Raw genomic sequence first — 17,525 nt, forward strand, 5'->3', positions numbered from 1 at the left:
CCCGGCGGCGCGGGCGGATGGCGTCACGGTGAGAGGCGGTGGACGGATGACGTCAGCAGGCGGGGAGACGATGAGCGGGGAGTCCCGGCGGCTCACCCTCAATGATGACGTCAGCGGGAGCCGTCGCGCAGTGGTGACGTCAGAGCCGGCATGGGGCCAGTCCATGGTGAGTCCCGCAGAGCGGCCGGGCCGGGCCCGGGGTGCTGACCTGCCGAGGAGAATGCCCGGGAGCCCCTGCCAGGGCATGGGGGGGCTCCGGGAGAGCTGGAGAGGGACTGGGGACAAGGATGGAGGGACAGGACACAGGGAATGGCTCCCACTGCCAGAGGGCAGGGATGGATGGAATATTGGGAATTAGGAATTGTTCCCTGGGAGGGTGGGCAGGCCCTGGCACAGGGTGCCCAGAGCAGCTGTGGCTGCCCCTGGATCCCTGGCAGTGCCCAAGGCCAGGCTGGACGGGACAGTGGGAGGTGTCCCTGTCCATGGCAGGGGTGGAATGGGATGGGTTTTAAGGTCCCTTCCAACCCAAACCACTCTGGGATTCTGTGATTTTATTTTTTATTATTATGACTTAATTTATTATTCCGTGGGCACACGGTGTGGCAGCTGTTTGCAGCTCGGACAGCTCCCAGGCTGGCCCTTGCTCTGTCAGTCTGACTGTGGGGTCTCACGTGTGTGTGTCGCTGAGGCTCCAGGCTCTGCCCCAGCCCCCGCAGCTGAGGCAGCATTCCCAGGCACACAGGAAGGTTACACCAGGACTGGGGAACACCCAGGGCTGCGCTCACCCTGTGCTGCTGAGGGCACAGCAGTGTCCCTGCTTATTCTTGGGCTGGGACAGGGGATCACTCCCTCAGTGCTGCGCAGAGAGCCTGGACTGCCTGTGCTGAATGCCAGCTGTCCATCCCTGTGCTGGCAGGGTGCTCTGTCAGCCCCTGGGGGCCAGTGCTGCTCAGCCAGGGCAGCCCCAGCCCTGCCTCCCCTCCTGTCCCTTCCCTCGGGTGACTTCCTTGCTGTTGTGTCCTGCAGATGGCAGAACGGGGACTCCTGGTGCTCTTTGGCAGCCAGACTGGCACGGCTCAGGACGCGGCGGAGAGGGTGGGCAGGGAGGCGCGGCGGCGGCGCTTGCGGTGCCGCGTGGAGGCCCTGGACAGCTGTGACCTGGTGAGTGGGGGGCACGGGGCAGCCTGCTCTGCTCCAGCCCCCCGGGCACCTCCCGCAGGACCACGGAACCATGGCACAAGCTGAGCTGGAAGCAACCCATCGGGATAATCCAGTCAGCTCCTGGCCATGCCCAGGACACCCCAGCAGTCCCACCCTGTCCCTGAGAGCGTTCTCCAAACACTCTTGGTGCTGGTTGCTCCAAGCCCTGTCCAACCTGGCCCTGGATACTTCCAGGGATCCAGGGGCACCCACAGTTTCTCTGGGTAACCTGTGCCAGAACCTCATCACCCTCACAGGGAAGAATTTCTTCCTAATATCTGACCTAAACCTGCCCTCCTTCAGCTTATGGACATTCCCCCTTGTCTTGTCTCTCCATCCCTTGTCCCCAGTCCCTCTCCATCTCTCCTGGAGCCCCTTTAGGCCTTGGAAGAGGCTCTGAGCTCTCCCTGGAGCCTTCTCTTCCCCAGGCTGAACACCCCAGCTGTCCCAGCCTGGCTCCAGAGCAGTTTGGAGCTTGACCTGACTGTTCCATGTTTGTACCCACAGGCCAACCTCATCCATGAGCCCTTGGTGGTGTTTGTGTGTGCAACCACTGGCCAGGGAGACCCACCTGACAACATGAAGGTAGGACGTGCTCCTGTCCTGTTGCTTTCATGTGCCTGCTGCAGAGCTCTCTCTCCTGAAGCAGCTCCAGCAGGGGTTGCTCTTGCTGGGGGAGCTTTGCAGCAGCATCAGTCACATCCCAGGGAACAGGAGCAGGGGCACTTCTGCAGAAAGCTGTGCTCCCCACTGCTGGCATGCAGATGGGGGTGAGCAGGGATGCAGGCACAGGCAGGCAGGGGGGTGCCTGGCAGCAGCAGGACTGGCTGCATGTGTCTGTCCCAGATGTTCTGGCGGTTCCTGTTCCGGAAGAGCCTCCCTGCCAACTCCCTGTGCCACCTGGACTACGCCGTGCTGGGCCTCGGGGACTCCTCCTACCCCAAGTAAGCAGCCCCTGGGCAGCTCTTCCTCACAGCTCTGACTGCAGTAGAGAGCAGAGTGGCTGGAGAGCTGGGGGAGTAAGGGGAGACAGAGTCTGATTCTGGAGCAGCAGCTCAAGCAAAATGCAACTCCCCCCAGCCTTAAAAATGCTTGCCCTACTGTGTCCCTCCTCACCCCCAGGAATTAGGCTTCTGCCCTTTTCTTTCCTCCCAGCCTCACCAAGGATGCTTTGCTGCAGTGGGTCAGACATCATATGTCAGTCTTTTATCACAGCTATGGGCCAAGGCAACAGGAGACATCAAACAGAGGTGGCAGCCAGCCATGTTGGTCCCAGGTTTCGCCCAGAAGATTGTTCCTGTGTGCCTCAAAGAGCTCTAGTGGGAGGGATGGGTGTGCCTGAGCTCTGTGGGGCAGTGAGGTGCTGGGGGGAAGGAAATGTTCCCCTTGTCCCATCTTGGGGCTGAGCACAGCCTGTGAGGGCCAGCAAGTGGCACCTAGCTGGTTCTGTAAACTGGCACAGGCTGGGCAGGGCATGGGCCAGCTCACAGTACTGGCTGTGCCTGTGTGCTGCTCTGGTGGCCCTGGCAGTGTGTGCGGGTGCTGTGGCAGTGCCTGCTGTGCTGCTGGAACAGCCCTGCCCTGTGTTGTTCTCTACTCAGGTTTAATTTCATTGCAAAGAAGCTGCACAAACGGCTGCTCCAGCTCGGGGGCAACCCGCTGCTGCCCGTGGCCTTGGGGGATGACCAGCATGACCTGGGGTAAGAGCCCAGAGGAGGGGTGGCAGGGGGGCCCCGGGGTGCCCTGCAGCTCTGTCCTGGGGCTGGTGGCAGGGCTGGGGCTGCTCCTGCAGCTCTCTGGGAATGTGCTGATCTCTGCTCACTACCCTCCTGTGCCAGGACCTGGGCCACCTGCTTCTCCAGGGTGTCCTATGACCTCCAGAACATGGCCATGACCCCTGGCTCATCCCCAGCCCTGTTCAGAGCAGGGCATGGCTCTGTCACACAGCCCTGTGCCTGCAGGCATTGCAGCATTCTCAGCTGTGCTCGCCTGGCACGAGGCAAAGGCTGGGGATGGCTCAGGGACACAGTGACCCCAGGGACTCAGTGCTGCTCAGGGGCTGGAGATCCTGTCCAAGTGTCAATGGTTGGGCCCTGGAGAGTGACTGAATGTGTAGAGTTTGTGAGATATGTTTCTTCCCAGACCTGAAATTGGAAGGGAATGGCCTGGGGTGATTGGGAATGGTTGTTGGGCATGTGCAGGGGTAGCAGGGCTCAACCCTGAAGGGATGATGTAGCTGCAGCCTCAATTTCCCACTTGCAGGCCAGATGCAGTGGTTGACCCCTGGCTCATGGCTTTGTGGGACAAGATCCTTGCCTTGTATCCTCTCCCTCCTGGCTTTGAGATCATCAGTCCCGACGTGCGGTGAGTGCAGGGGGTGAGCAGGGACTGCTGGGGCTGGCTGGGGTGAAAGGCTCTGCTTCCTTGGCTGTTCTCCAGAGTGGAGATGTGCTCTGCTTGGAGCAGGAACACTCCCCACACAGCTTCTGGTGTCCCCAGTGTCCCTTGTGCTTTGGTCACAGATGGCCCATCTCTCTCTGGATGGGTGTCCCCTTTTCCCCTTGGGCGTGTGATAGCTGCCCCAGCCAGGTTCTGCCCATCCTGCTGTCCTGATGTGTCTCTGGCCCTGGCAGAGTGTGTGTGCCCAGCCAGCCTCCCCTTGCATGCTCTGGAGCCTTTGGGATCTCCTCTTGGTGATCTCCTTACACAGGCCAGCTCCAGGGGATGGGGATAATGGCTGGTGGTACAGTGGGACACTCCAGGCCTCTCCCTGTCTCTCATCTTGCAGAGGAGCTGTGGCATGGAGGTAACCCTGCTGCATTGCATTGCTCTCCTCCCCACAGCCTGCCCCCCAAATACACCCTGCACTACCTGCCCGAGGACTCCCCACACCCCGAGAGTGACCTGCTCCAGCCAGCAGCCCCCCAGGCTGCTCCCTGTGAGCTGCACCCCTTCGCTGCCCGCGTGGTGTTCAACCAGAGGGTCACGGCACCGTCCCACTTCCAGGATGTCCGGCTCCTCGAGTTTGACATCGCGGGCTCAGGGATCACGTGAGCATTTTCCTGATCCCCCCTAGCTCAGTCATGTGGGACCAGGTGTCCTGGAGCCTGCCCTCCTCTTCTGTCACTCCTCTTCTGTCACCTTTCCTCACTGATGTCTGAGGCTGCAGTCTTGTGGTCATGGTCCCTACTGCGAGTCCCCATCCATGGAGTGGGGGTCCTGCCCATGGGCCAGCTCCCTTTGCCTGTCAGAGCAGTTGGTGGCACTTGGAATTTGCCTCCCCTGGAGTGGGTGCTGGTCGGGGTGGCCGTGCTGTGCCTGTGGCTCTGCCCCGTGGCTGTGCTTGGCAGCTCCCCCTGCATCCCCAGGTTCAGTGCGGGGGACGTGGTGATGATCCAGCCCCAGAACTGCCCTGAAGATGTGCAGCAGTTCTGCCAGCTGCTGCGCCTGGAGCCACACAGACGCTTTGTGCTGGAGCCCACGGAGCCTGGTAGGTCCTGCCTGCTGCTCCTTCCCCGTCCTGCTGAGACAGGGCATCCCCTGAGCTCTGGCCCAGCCTGGAGCTCTGCTCTTCCTTTGCTGTAGACCTAGTTGGGAGTGCTGGATGGACACAGGACACCTGCCTGTCCTTCCCTCCACTGCTCTGTGTGTATCCTGTGCAGGGCCAGTGTGACTGGAGGAATCCAGCAGTGCCAGGCTCCACCTGAGCCCTGTGCCTTGGCAGCCCCAGCAGGACCCTCCCCCAGACTGGGGAGGGTCCTGCAGCCTCCTCAGCCCCAGGCCCAAACTGGGAATCTTGTGCTTCATTGCATGGGGGGTGCAGGTCTCCCCACTCTGCCTGTGCTCCAGGGACCTCCTGAGTTTCTCCTGCAGCCATAAACCAGCACAAGCAGCCAAAGGAACCCCTTGGAGGCCCCCCAGAGCTCTTGGTGCCTGCGTGGAACAGGGAGTGTTTTTCTCCTGGCTCCTGAGTGCCCATTCCTCCTCCAACTTCCCTGTGTCTGTCCATGCTCAAATTTTAGCCTGGCAGACAAATCCAAAAGAAATTCAGGCTGTTCCTCACACCCTTGGGAGAGACGTGGGAGACACGGACAGGCCTGACATGTGACATTGCTGGTTATTTCCTCTGCATTGTGTGCAGGCAGGGTGGGAGTCATGTGGATAAGGCATTATCCCAAAGCACCTGCCAGTGAGGGACGGCTGAACACCGCAGACTTCCTCTGTTGCAAACTTGTGGGCTTGAACAGCAAACTGGGGAGAGCAGGGACTGGAGGCCCGCGGTGGGAGCAGGGATGGGTGGAGTTGGCTCCAGTAGCACGTGGGTGCGCAGGCAGCAGGGCTGCCCTGCTCTGGGGACAGCAGGCAGGCAGTCCCCGCAGTCCCCTGAGCTGTCCCCGCTGCCTTGCCTTGCAGGCACATCCCTCCCTCCCCTCCTGCCACAGCCCTGCACCATCCAGTACCTGGTGACACACTACCTGGACATCTCCTGTGTGCCACGGCGCTCCTTCTTCGAGCTCCTGGCATCCTTCTCCCCAAATGAGCTGGAGCGGGAGAAGCTGCAGGAGTTCAGCTCGGCACAGGGCCAGGAGGAGCTGTACAGCTACTGCAACCGGCCCCGCAGGACCACGCTGGAGGTGGGGCTGGAGCAGGGCAGAGCTGCCCCTCAGGGCTGTGCTGGGGCTGAAGGCACCCAGGACACGACCAGCCATGATTTCTTGGCTGAGGAGTTTTAATTCACTTCACCCACTTTCTGAAGTCTCCATGGATTTCCACTGGTGGTTAAGACAGCTCTAGATCCTTGTGGGCTCCTGGGTGGGCTCTGTGCTGCTCTGGGGGACACAGGGCAATGGGACAGGGTGGCTAGTGCTCAGAGGTGCCCCGTGTGGTGCCTTTGGTGGCACAGCTATGTGGGACAGCCTCTGGCACCCTGAGGGCAGGCAGGCTGCCTTCTGGGGTCAGCAGGCCTCACCCTCTTGGCTTTGCAGGTCCTGTGGGATTTCCCTCACACCACGTGTGCCATCCCAGCTGATTACCTGCTCGACCTCATCCCTCGCATCCGACCCCGTGCCTTCTCCATCGCCTCCTCCCTGATGGTGAGAGCTCAGCCCTTCTGGCTTCATTTCAGAGTCTGAACAGAGGGTCTGGCAGGGCCTGCACTGACTGTTGGTGCAGATGTCCCCTCCAGAGCCCGCCCAAATCCCCGCTCTGCACTGAGCCTGCAACAGCCTGATGTGCTGCATGCAAACTTGAGGGCTAGGTCCGCCTTCAGATTAGGAGACTTGCTCTCCTGCAGCCCTGCAAGGGCCAGGACTGTCCCAGCACCCTCAGAGGTCTGGTGTCGCTGTCCCTGGGAGCAGTGGGATGTGGTGCCACCGGAGTGTCCCGGGAGCTGGGCACGGGGGAGTGCTGCTCCCTGCTCCTGCCAGGAGGTGGCAGTGGGACCGGCCCGGCTGCCTGCAGACTCAGCCCGTGCATGGCTGGATTTGTCAGCCACGGGAGCCTCTTGGGCTGGACAGTCACCATCACTGTTGCCAGCTGTGCAGAGCATTCCTGTAGCAGTGGCTCTCCAGGAAAACCCCCTTCCCCGCTGGAAAGGTTTTGAGCAAAGGTGTGCTCCATTGTAAGTGGCTGTGCCAGACTAGGATGGGTGTTGCAGGCAGCCTGGGAGGTGGGAGCTGGGCACAGGCTCTGTCCCTGGAGGAGGGAGGTGCCCTCTCCATGAGGAGCTGTGCAGGGTGTGTGCTCATGGCTCTGTGTGACACAGGCCCATCCCGAGCGGATTCAGATCCTCGTGGCCGTGGTGCGGTACAAGACACGGCTCACCAAACCCCGCCGTGGGCTCTGCTCCACCTGGCTGGCTTCTCTCAACCCAGAGCAGGGTAAGTGCTTGGACTCTGTGAGAATCCTGAGCGCTTCCCACAGCACCCAGTGTTCATCCCTTGGGCCTGTGATGGAGCTGTGTGGGTGCTGGCCTGTGCAGGAGCTGCCTGGCTGGAGCACCAGCTCCATGGGGAGCCACTGGCTTGGCAGGATGGTCTTGCTGTCCTTCCTCACTGCCCCATCCTCATCAGAGCACGGTGTGCCTCTCCAGCTTACCCTGACCTCCCAGATTTCTCCCAGCTGCTTGACCTGACTCACTGTAGGCTGCTCCTGGTGTCCTGGAGCTGGTGGCACTCTGACTGCTGGCCACCTCCAGTCCCATAGGCACAGCTCTGGGAAGGCTGGTCCCTTCTTCCACAGAATCACAGAAGAAGCTGAATTGGAAGGGACCTATAAAGATCATCAAGTTGCACCCCTGGCCCTGCACAGACACCCCAAATCCCACCCTGTGCATCCCTGAGAACCTTGTCCAAATGCTCTGGCAGCCCTGGGGCCTCTCTTATGTCCAGTCAGGCTGGGATCTCTGCTTGCCTCCACTGCTGTGTTCCCTGGCACAGGCTGTGTGAGGAGAGGCTGTCCTGCAGCCAGTGTGCTGAGGGAATCTTGTCTTGCTCTGGGCTTCACTCAGCTTCTTGCAGAGGCAGTGCTGAGACAGCTGAAGGGCTTTTCACACACACAGTGTGCCCTCAGGGCCAGGGGGTGATGAGCCAGGTCTGTCTGTGTCTTTGGAGCACCCTGGAACAGCTGGGTGCCCACTCACCCTCTGCAGGCAGGCACAGGGCACTGGTGCTGGAGTGATGCTTGTCAGTCTCTCTGTTTCACAGGTGATGTCCGGGTGCCTCTGTGGGTGAAGAAAGGAGGAATGAAGTTCCCAGCTGACCCTGCCACGCCTGTGATCATGATTGGCCCTGGCACAGGGGTGGCACCCTTCCGAGCAGCGATACAGGAGCGGGTGGCACTGGGGTGTAGAGGTGAGGGATGGTCCTGGGAGGCACTCAGGGTGACCCTTGCACGGCCAGGTCTGTGTCAGCAGATGGAAGGATGGACCGGGGGCTCGTGAGGGTTCCACCAGGTCAGGCTTTGTTTGTTGAGCAGAAGCAGGCTGAGCTCTGGGGCAGGTGAGGCCCAGAGCCTGCTGTGTGCAGCCTGTGTGGTTATTCACAGGCCATGCTGCAGGGCAGCTCCTTGGGTTGGGTCAGGCTCTGCAGAGGCTCTTTCTTGGCTCTCTGAGAGTGAGCATGGGTTACTGAGCTCAGCTGCTGCTGCAGCTTGTCCCATCCTCATTGCCTTGGCTCAGGGAACAGGCAGCCCTGGAGGACATCAGCAGACGAGGGCCTCTGGTTGCCGCAGGTCACTTGACGTCCTGCTCACTTCATGCTCATGGCTCTGCAGGCCAGGGCTGTCAGGCAGGTGGCACCAGCAATGCCCAGCACTGGTGCTCCCAGCACAGCCCTGGTGCTCTGCTCCTGCAGGGAACTGCCTCTTCTTCGGCTGCCGACACCAGTCCAAGGACTTCTACTGCCAGGCGGAGTGGGAAGAGCTGGTGGCAAAGGGCTTCCTGACACTCTTCACAGCCTTCTCCAGGGACCAGGTTAGTGCCCAGAAGAGGAGGGTGGGCACAAGACCATCTCAGGCAGCACTGATGGGACTCTGCCAGGGTGTCTGTCCCCTGTACCTGTTGGCACGATCTACAATGATTTGCTGAGGTGGCACAGCATGCACCTCCTTCCCCACACACCTCAGGCTGGCTGAGATCCCCTCCTGCCCTGCAGAGACGTGTCTGGCTAAGTTGAGCTGGAAAGGTTGCTGGGACAAAGCTGGAGAACAGCAGGACAGATAAGGCATTAACCAGCTTTGTTTGGCTGGACCACGTGAGTGATAAAAGGCTCCCAGGCTCTCTGAGGGTCATCAGGCAATAACTTCTTGGTTAAGTACCCCTCTTCATGGTGTCCCTCTGAGGCCTGGCTGAAGCTGAGGAGCTTGGCCTCTGTGCCAGCTCTCTCTGAGTCCCAGATATATGGAGAAAAGCTCCCCATGGGTATGAGCACACCCACAACTCAGCCCCTCAGTTTGCTTCCTGCTTTCCCAGGCAGTGTCTCTGGTGGGCAGCCCTCATCCCCCCGTGGGGCTGCAGTGCTGCCAGAGAGGCTCCCTGAGCTGGGGATCTGTTTCACTGCCTTCCTCTGTCCCTTGATGGCACCGAGAGCTCAGCCTGGCTTTGGAACAGAGATGTGATAAAAAAGGAATGGCAATCTCACAGTAGCTCAGCTGCACCAGCCCCAGCCCTTTCTCCTGGCTGTGTGCATGTGTTGACATGAATTCACTGTCTTTTATCCATTCACTTGTAAGGCAGGAGCTGGGTGCTTCTGTGAAGGCTTTCCAAGTCTGTGGTGAACAGGAGCACACTGCAGAGGGGTGTTGAATGACCAGTGAAGGGGCACCTACTGCTCTCTGAATCTGGAGAGCAGCCAGAGCCACCTTCTGCTCTTGCTGAATGTGGAGGGATGGGACTTCCATTGGAGTGTCCCCTGTCTCCTGCTCCACAGGCCAAAGCCATTTGTCACCAGAGCCCTCTGCCCCCAAGGCAGAGTGGGAGCACAGCCAGGTGGGATGAGCCACATTGGGCTCATTGTGCCTTTGGTTTCAGGGGATATCACAGCCTTTAACTCATCACAAAGTTTGTTGTCAAAGACCCAGGTGAGGGCTGGGATGCTCCATAGCTGAGCCAAGTTTTGCTCTTCTCTCTAAAGTCCCTTTGCAGGTGCCCCCTGTCCCAGCACATCCCCCCGCAGTGCAGACTGGTCGTGGTCGAGCGTGGATGCCCTGAGACATCGTGACCCCAGTTTGTCACTGGGGGCTCTGCTTGCCCCCAGTGATGATCCCCTCGGAGCCCAGAGGCAGGCGGGGCCTCTGGCAGCACTGAGCTTGTTACTGTTGGTGAAGCTGAGGCTGGCTGTGCTGGTGCTGCTGAGGGCACTGCCCATCAGAGCTGTGCCCAGGCCGAGCTGGCACTCCAGGGCCGTCAGCCAGTGGGACCCACAGTGTCCAGCTCCTGTGACAGCCTGCTCGAGCTGCTATGGGCTGTTCCCACACCCATCTCCAGCCTGCAGCACCTGAGCCTCAGCGAGAGCTGTGGTGCCTTTGGAGAGGGGGGCGTGGGGAGGAGGCTGTGCCCATGGCCCAGCTCACCACTGTGCAGTGGGGCGTGGGGGGACGCCCAGCACAGGGCTGGCCTTCATCACAGTGTCACCTTTGTCACGGGAGCCCTCTGGGCCAGCAGTGCGTTCAGACACGTTGGCAGTGGTGTTCTCTTGGGCAGGAGCCAGGGCTGTAGGCAGTTGCTTGGATTCTTGAAGTCTTGTGGATTAACCCTTTGGGAACTGTCCTTGACTGGGCTGTAGTGTGCCCAGAGCCAGTCCTCATCCAGTCCCTAAGCACAGTGGAGGGGCAGGGACTGGGACTGAGGCTGTCCCTCCAAGCTTTCTGCCCTTCCAAGGTGTTTCAGGTCTCCAGCAATCACGGGTGCAGGGAAGGGTCTCTGTCCTATAGCAGACTTGGCACAGAAGGGCCACAGAGCCTCCTCTGTCTAGGCTGGGAGAAGAGAGAAGAGGGCAGGAGAAAAGCCCTCACAGGGCCTCTCCAGGTCATGGCCCTGACCAGTGGACACCCAAAGGATTTGGGGGGCTGCTTGGGGCCCAGTGTTCCCCACTGAAGCTCCTGCTGCTGCACCCATTTCCCACCAGCCCATCCCAGTGCAGACATCAGCTGTGGGATTCCTGTTCCCCACACTGGTCAATGATCCAACTGCTTCTCCCAGTGCCTCCAGTTCCAGGGGGCTGTGCTGTCCTGAGCTCCTGGAAACAGTCCCTGAGGACAGTCCTGAGAGCAGGAGCTGGGGCTGCTCCAGAGCTGGTGGGCTCAGTGCCTTTTCCCTGCAGGATGAGAAGGTTTATGTCCAGCACCGCATCCGGGAGAACGCGAAGCTGCTGTGGGAGCTGCTGAGCAGTGAGAATGTTCATATCTATCTGGCTGGGTGAGTGAGAGGTCTCTGTGCAGGGCTTGGGGGAGCAGGGCTGCACATCTCTGCTTCTTCACCCACCTGGAGGAATTTCCTTGGCTCAATCCTCCTCTCTGTATGTCCTGCTCTGAGTGGGACGTTTGTCACCTCCCCCATGCTTGCCTTAGGAGGGGCACAGCTGAAACTGGTAAAGATTCTGCAGCTAATACCACCTGCCCAACCCTCTCCCTGCCCAGGCCTGGCCCACAGCACATCCACACACAGGAGAGGCCTGGCCCCTGCACAGCCCTCTCCTCCAGCAGTGCTTGATGAAACTGGAGAAAAGGATTCTGTGGCACTTGTGGCCTCTTTTGTGGGCAGGCTCCCCAGCAGTGCTGGGGCTCAGGAGCAGCTTTGGGAACCTTGGCACATTCTGTGGCTCTTTGCATCCCAAGCTGCCTCCTGGGCAGAGACCAACCCTGTTGCAGCACAGCCAGTCTCCTTGCACAGCACAGTCCCTCTCCAGGTGCTTGTCTGGGGCTGGTTGCACATCTGGAGCTGCTGGCCAGCAGGTGGGTCTGCCCTGTGAGGTCAGGCCGTTGGCAGCTCTGCTCTCAGCTCCGTGCCCGTGTCCTTGGCAGAGCCCTTGGCCTGCCTGCACTGCAGGGAGAGGCTGCTCTCCATGCCCAGGGGGAGGCTTGGGAAAGGCTCTGGGCTGCTGGAGCTGGGCAGAGCCCGCCCATGGCTCTTGTTGTGCCCCCTGTGACCTGGGCAGTGCAGGCCTGGGCCCGGCTGTCGCCATGGGCAGCGATTGCAGGAGGTGCTTTCCTGCCTGTCCTTCAGGAGAGCCAGAGCTGCCCAGGTGCCTCGCAGGCAGGACTGGCCTCGCTGCATTCCTGGGAGAAAGAGACTGGTGTTTACTTCCCAGGCAGTGGAGGCCAGGCCACCCCACTCCATCCTTCACACTGCAGCACGGGGCTTCCTGAAGCCTCTCCCCAAACTGGGCATTCTTGTCCTTGGGTCTGGGGTTTGGAGCACTTGGGACTTGGGGTTGTGCCTCCACCCACAGCCCAAATGCTGAGACTATTGAGGTGTTGGGTCATGGCTTTATTCTCTCCTTCCATTCTCTTTCCTACTTTTTGGTGCTGATGGAGATCCCCAAAGGTGATCCATTTCTTGGAAAGAGCAGGGCTTGCACAGCTGTCCCCAACGCAGATTTTGTGTGGTCATGAGGATGGTATTTTGGACATCAGGATTGCTCTGAGACTCCTCTTGTTGGGGGCTTTGTCCCTGGCATGGGGTGTCCCTGAGCCCCCATCAGGCACGTGGGATCCCAGAGCCTTGGGATTCCTGTACAAGTGACATTGTGCTGATTACAGAGGACACTGTTCCTCCTTTCCTGAACAGCCCAAACCCTGTAGAAAGGCTTCCAGGATCACCATGCCCCTCCCCAGCCCACAGACTGAACTGTCAGTGAGGTGCCAGGCAGGAAAGTGCAGGTGGGTGATCCTGTTTTCCCCCCAGATTCACAGTCTCAGCCAGACGGGGAGGAAGCTGGGGGAAGTGCATCCTGAGCTGTGTGACCCTGAGCAGCAGCCCTGGCCCATGGGACACTTGTGTCTGCCTTCCTTTCCTGGGCCAGGTGGGCTCTGGACAGCCAGGGCTGCATCTGCTCTATGATTGTTTCTAGCTTGTCTCACTCAGGGGCAAAAATGTTGAAAATGTCTATTTCTTTGAAAAAAAAATAGCTAATTGACATGTTTTCCATCACAAAGCCCAGCTCCATTATCTCGTACTTGCATATCAGTGCCTGACTCAGAAACAATGCGACTCTTCCAAAAAAAGAAGACCTCCTTTCTGGGTATTTTGGGATGTTAATCAGCTTCAAACGCAAGTCAGAATTCTGCCTTGTTCTTGGGAAACAGCAAGGACGTTGCCAGATGCTCGTGCCAATTGGAGCAGGCTGGGAAATTTTTTATTAGATGTTTTTTTTGTCGCACAGGCAGTTCATCAAATGAAATTCTCTCCAGGAAAAAAAAGTCAGAATTTCTGATTTCCCATAAGAAATAATTGTGCTTGAAAGCGCTTATTTCTCTTTGGGTATTTTCTACATAGGGGCTTGATGTTTTCTCCAGCATTTCTCTGAGGTTTGAACTGGCTTTGGTTCCAAATGTCACTATCAAACCAATCATTCTGCATTTCTTGAGAGCAGGCAGCAGCAGGATGGGAGCGGCTGCTCCTGCCCAGCTGAGGATCAGACATGTTTGACATTGAGTGATTCCAGAGATGAAAGGACAGGTTCCTGCCCTGCTGCTGATAAATTCCAACCCGTGCATGTTGCCTGTGTCTCTCTAATGAGGATGCTGGCAAATGCAGCTGTGTGGGGCTGGTGTTTGGGCTCTTGACCTGTGATGCTCCTTCCCTGGGGTCTGCAGCCCATGGCTGTGGCTTTGCCTTCACACACCTGTGCTGAGGATCCCTGTGGGTAATGGCTCTGCTCTTGAGGGAATGCTAGGAGCTGCCTCTCAGGCTTGTCATTTACCCTGTGCCAGGCAGCCTGTGGCAGTACAAGGCAGGTTCCCACTGTCCTGTGGTGGGCTTGGCTACAGGGACTGCTGATTCCTGATCCTGGAGCACTGGGGCTGCTGCTCTGCCCTCCGTGTTCCTCCTTGACCTCCATTGTGTCCTGCTCTCTCCCCAGGAATGCCAAGGAGATGCCAGCAGCAGTGGCCGAGGCCCTGCAGTCGGTGTTGCAGCTGGAGGGTGGCCTGTCCCCCTCGGAAGCAGAGGAGCATTTAAGAGCCCTGGAACGGTCCCGGCGCTTCCAGTCTGAAACCTGGTCATGAGCCTGGCTCCCTGCCTCCCCTCCCCAGACTGCCTGAATAAAGGAGCCAGCAAAGGGATCTGCCTCTGGCATCTTTCTGGGGTGGATTTACCCAACCAGCCCCTCCCTGACAGCTGCAGGGCCATGGCACTGAGGGGACCCCATCTCCTGGGGGCTTGGGCTCCCTGTGCCCACACCCCACCAGAGCAGGGGCCAGAGGTCTTCTGGGGGTTCTGCTGGTTGGCTTTGGTGTGGGAGTGATCTGCCCCACATGCCCCAGCCCTGGGGGTCCCTGTGTGGGGCGGGTGGCACCCAAGGGTGTTGCTGGAACTGTGGAAGGGGCAGTGGCCACTGTTTGTGGCAGAGCCAGAGGAAGGGAAGTATTGCATGGGAGTCTCTCCACCCCAGCATTACTCAGCAGCGTTTGCTGCAGGAGGAGGCTGCCTGGACAGACCTGTTCCCCTTGGTTCCAGGGGCCAAGGCCAGCAGGGACAGGCACAGGAGGAAGCCTCGACGCCTCTGTCTCTGCTGACACTTCATCAGCCTGAGCCTGCTGAGGTCTGAGCTCCAAGTTCCTGCTGAGTTATCTCTTTCCCTGAGTGCCTGCTCAGCTGCATCTCTCCTCCACCCCATCCTGGGAGCTGCTTCCAGCCCTTTCCCTGCAGCCTCGAGGCTGTGCACCCTCCTGGCCCTGCCCGTGCCCCAGTGGGACCAGTGCCAGCACCTTCCTCCCCCAGTTCAGGGAAGTGGGTGCCACTGCGTAAATAGCAATTAGGACCAGGGCATGAATCAGCAGGGACATTCCCTGGGAGCAGGCTGGGACAGGAAGGGACAGCTGTGCCACGCCATGCCTGTGACCCAGCCACCCTCCCATGGCCGAGTCATGGGGTCCTGCAGGGGCAAGCAGTGCCTGGGGCACTGCTCGAGCTGTGGTACCACAGTGAGGGGGAACAGGGTCATTTGGGGACTCCCCACCCCACTGCTTTGCTCTGAGCAGCTCTTGCACTTGCAGACCCTGGCTGGGCTGTGTCCCCATATGCCAGGGACAGGGGCCACTGCAGTGCTGCTGCCTGGCAGTCATCACCCTGCTGCCACCATCCCCTCATCGGGGGCACTGTCCCAGTGGGAAACCTGGAAGGAAACTTCCAGGCCCTGCAAGCTGCTTGTGGAACATAACAAGGAGAGGTGGCCCTGCACAGGGAGGGACCAGCGTGGGGGACAGGGAGTTGGACTGGGGCAGCACAGGGCCTGTTCTGGGAACTGTCCTGGGGCTGTGCTGGGGCAGTGCAGGGGCAGTGCAGGGTCCGTGCTGGGGCTGTCCTGGGGCAGTGCTGGGGCTGTCCTGGGGTCTGAGCCAGGGGACTGCACTGGTGGAGCACAGGGCCATGTTGGGAGGCTGCACTGGAGGAGCACAGGGCCATGCTGCCGTGCCCCAGGGACAGTGGTGTGGGCAGCACTGGCCACAGAGGCGACTCCACTTGTGCTGGGCAAGGAGAAGAGGCGGCCGTGGGCCCAGCTCCTCCCCAGCCCCGGCAGGAGCTGATTGGCGCAGGCATGGCTGCCTGCCCCGGGCTCCCTGCATTTGAGCCGCTTCCAGAAGCTGACAAACCAGACTGGTTACAGCCAGGCTCGGCCCCAGCCCTGCCTGGCCCAGCTGCCTGCACGGGTGCCCGCCACGCCTGCACCCTCCTGGCACGGCGGGCAGCGCCCAGCTCGGTGCCCTCTCCTCTGGACCGTGGCGGGTCAGTACTGCGTTGGTGCTGGGGAGGAGGAAGAGGAGGAAGAGGAAAAGGCTGCTGGGTGCTCACGGTGCTGCCCCTCTTGGGGTGGCCTCGGTGGGGGTGATGGGGCTGCACCCGGCGTTAGAGGCTCCTGACCCTCTGGCCTGGGAGGGCTCCCCAAAGCGCCCCGGAGGGATGTTGGGACTCTGTGCGGACGCTGCTGCTTTCAAACCCTTCGGGCAGCCGTGCTGAAGGAGTCTCCTGCCCTGGAGCAGCACCCACGTCCCGCAGCCAGCCCCGAGGGGAGCCGGCGGGCGGGGGGCGAGCGGGGCGGCTGCTCTGGCCCCCCTGATGGAGCCGGCGGCGGGCGAGGAGGCAGAACCTGGGCCGCCGGCGGTGCAGGCAGCCGCTGAGGAAGGCTGTGCCGGGCAGCGGGACGAGAGCGAGACCGTGGGGTCGGGGGACCCCGGGGAGCCGTCCCAACACTGTGGAGAGGCATCTGCTGCTGCCTGGAGATGCTGGGAGCTGCCACCGACGGAGGATGCCAGGGAGCCGCTCCTGCCCGGGCATGAGCAGCCGCCTGCCCACGGTGCCTCCCTGCCCGCGGGGCAGGACCCTCCCGCTGCCGACACCGGCCCCGTCCTGCCCCGCGGGAAGAGCCCATGGCCCAGCTCCGAAAGTGTCTACAGCTCCATCCTGAGCCTCTTCGGCGAGGCAGAGAAGGCATCGGGCGATGGCGCGGCGGTGGCAGCGGAGCCGTGCCCCGCGCTGGCGGGCAGCGAGGACGAGTGCCCCATCTGCACGGAGCCCTACGACGAGCAGCGGCACAAGGCGGCCGTGCTGAACTGCAGCCACGGGCTGTGCCGCGCCTGCCTGCGGGCCATCATGGACACGGCCACGGGCGCCGAGCTGGGCCGCGTGCGCTGCCCCATCTGCCGCCAGAAGACGCCCATGCTGGAGTGGGAGATCTGCAAGCTGCAAGAGGAGCTGCTCCTGCTGCACGCCCAGCCCGGCTCCCCCGGAGCCCTGGCCACCTCCCGGCCCCCTGCGCTGCCGCCCCGGCGCCCGGGCCTGGCGGGCGCCCTCGAGCATCGCTTCCAGGTGCGCTTCCACACCAGCCGCATGTTCGGGTGCCTGCCCTGCGTGCGGTACCCGCCCTGCCTGATCCGCGCCCTGGCGCGGCTGGAGCGGCGCTGCCGCTGCTGCTACCTCCTGCTGCTGGCGCTGCTGCTGGCGGCAGAGATGCTCAGCCTGCTCCTCATCTTCCTCCCCATTGTCCTGATGGTGATTCTCTTCCTCATCCTCGACAAATAGCGCTGGCTTTGTGCCCTCAGGCCGAGCGTGCGTGGGGAGGGAGCCCAGCTCCGGCTCTGCCCGCGGCCGTGGTGCCAGCTGGGAGCGGGCCTGTGACCCTGGTGCCTGGGACACCTGGCACTGCCCGTGAGCCCCGAGCGGGTGAGGCAGCGGAGGAGCAGGAGCAGGCAGCAGGGGAGGCCACCCTGGAGCTGGCATTACCTGCCCCGCGGCGCAGGTGACATCGCTGCCGCAGCCAGGGGCGGATGGATGTGCCCTTCCTGCAATGGGCACATCCCTGCCTGGGGGCTGCGGGCCAGAGAGGCTCTGCGGGCAGAGCAGGGCTGTGCCACGGACTGTGCCACCTGCACCCCGGACAAACGGGCTGGGATCCCCCAGCATGGACTGAAAATACAACCTGTGTTTGTACCACAGCTGTGTCAGCTGAGTTCAATGCCTGGTCTCAGCGTGTCCCCTTGGGGCCCAGCAGTGACACAAGGAGGGAATGGGCACAGCCAGTGCACCCACCTGCAAGGGGTACGTGTTTCACCGTGGCACCTCCCAGCCCTTGCTGAGCCGTGCCAGTCGGTGCTCGGACTGTGCCCTTCGC

At 61.0% G+C, this 17,525-nt stretch overlaps 2 protein-coding genes across 3 annotated transcripts; both read left to right on the forward strand.

Moving 5' to 3' along the window:
- The first annotated feature begins 40 nt into the window (after positions 1-40).
- Positions 41-13,980, forward strand: NDOR1 (NADPH dependent diflavin oxidoreductase 1). Of its 2 annotated transcripts, XM_064393470.1 has the most exons (15): positions 41-166; positions 1,027-1,161; positions 1,708-1,785; positions 2,047-2,144; positions 2,802-2,900; positions 3,463-3,564; positions 4,044-4,250; positions 4,569-4,690; positions 5,614-5,834; positions 6,186-6,293; positions 6,965-7,079; positions 7,905-8,051; positions 8,553-8,671; positions 11,019-11,113; positions 13,779-13,980. In XM_064393470.1, exons 1-15 carry the CDS (start codon positions 47-49, stop codon positions 13,921-13,923), a joined length of 1,911 nt encoding a protein of 636 aa, XP_064249540.1. In that variant the 5' UTR covers positions 41-46; the 3' UTR covers positions 13,924-13,980. The 2 variants fall into 2 exon arrangements, with proteins under 2 accessions (XP_064249540.1, XP_064249541.1); XM_064393471.1 differs by lacking the exon at positions 1,027-1,161.
- A 1,546-nt stretch (positions 13,981-15,526) lies between these two features.
- Positions 15,527-17,320, forward strand: LOC135283067 (uncharacterized). The gene has a single exon (XM_064393491.1). The coding sequence runs from the start codon at positions 15,974-15,976 to the stop codon at positions 16,934-16,936; it is 963 nt and encodes a 320-aa protein (XP_064249561.1). The 5' UTR covers positions 15,527-15,973; the 3' UTR covers positions 16,937-17,320.
- Positions 17,321-17,525: the final 205 nt, after the last annotated feature.

Source organism: Passer domesticus, chromosome 18 (genome assembly GCF_036417665.1).
Source record: "Passer domesticus isolate bPasDom1 chromosome 18, bPasDom1.hap1, whole genome shotgun sequence".
Taxonomy (NCBI): domain Eukaryota; kingdom Metazoa; phylum Chordata; class Aves; order Passeriformes; family Passeridae; genus Passer; species Passer domesticus.

Excerpts from the sequence above, each read along its gene's own strand:
- NDOR1 (XM_064393470.1), top strand. The coding sequence starts at position 47 with ATGACGTCAGCAGGCGGGGAGACGATGAGCGGGGAGTCCCGGCGGCTC. Across the intron at positions 1,786-2,046 it reads ACCCACCTGACAACATGAAG|ATGTTCTGGCGGTTCCTGTT; the intron begins GTAGGACGTGCT and ends TGTCTGTCCCAG. Across the intron at positions 3,565-4,043 it reads ATCATCAGTCCCGACGTGCG|CCTGCCCCCCAAATACACCC; the intron begins GTGAGTGCAGGG and ends TCCTCCCCACAG.
- LOC135283067 (XM_064393491.1), top strand. The coding sequence starts at position 15,974 with ATGGAGCCGGCGGCGGGCGAGGAGGCAGAACCTGGGCCGCCGGCGGTG.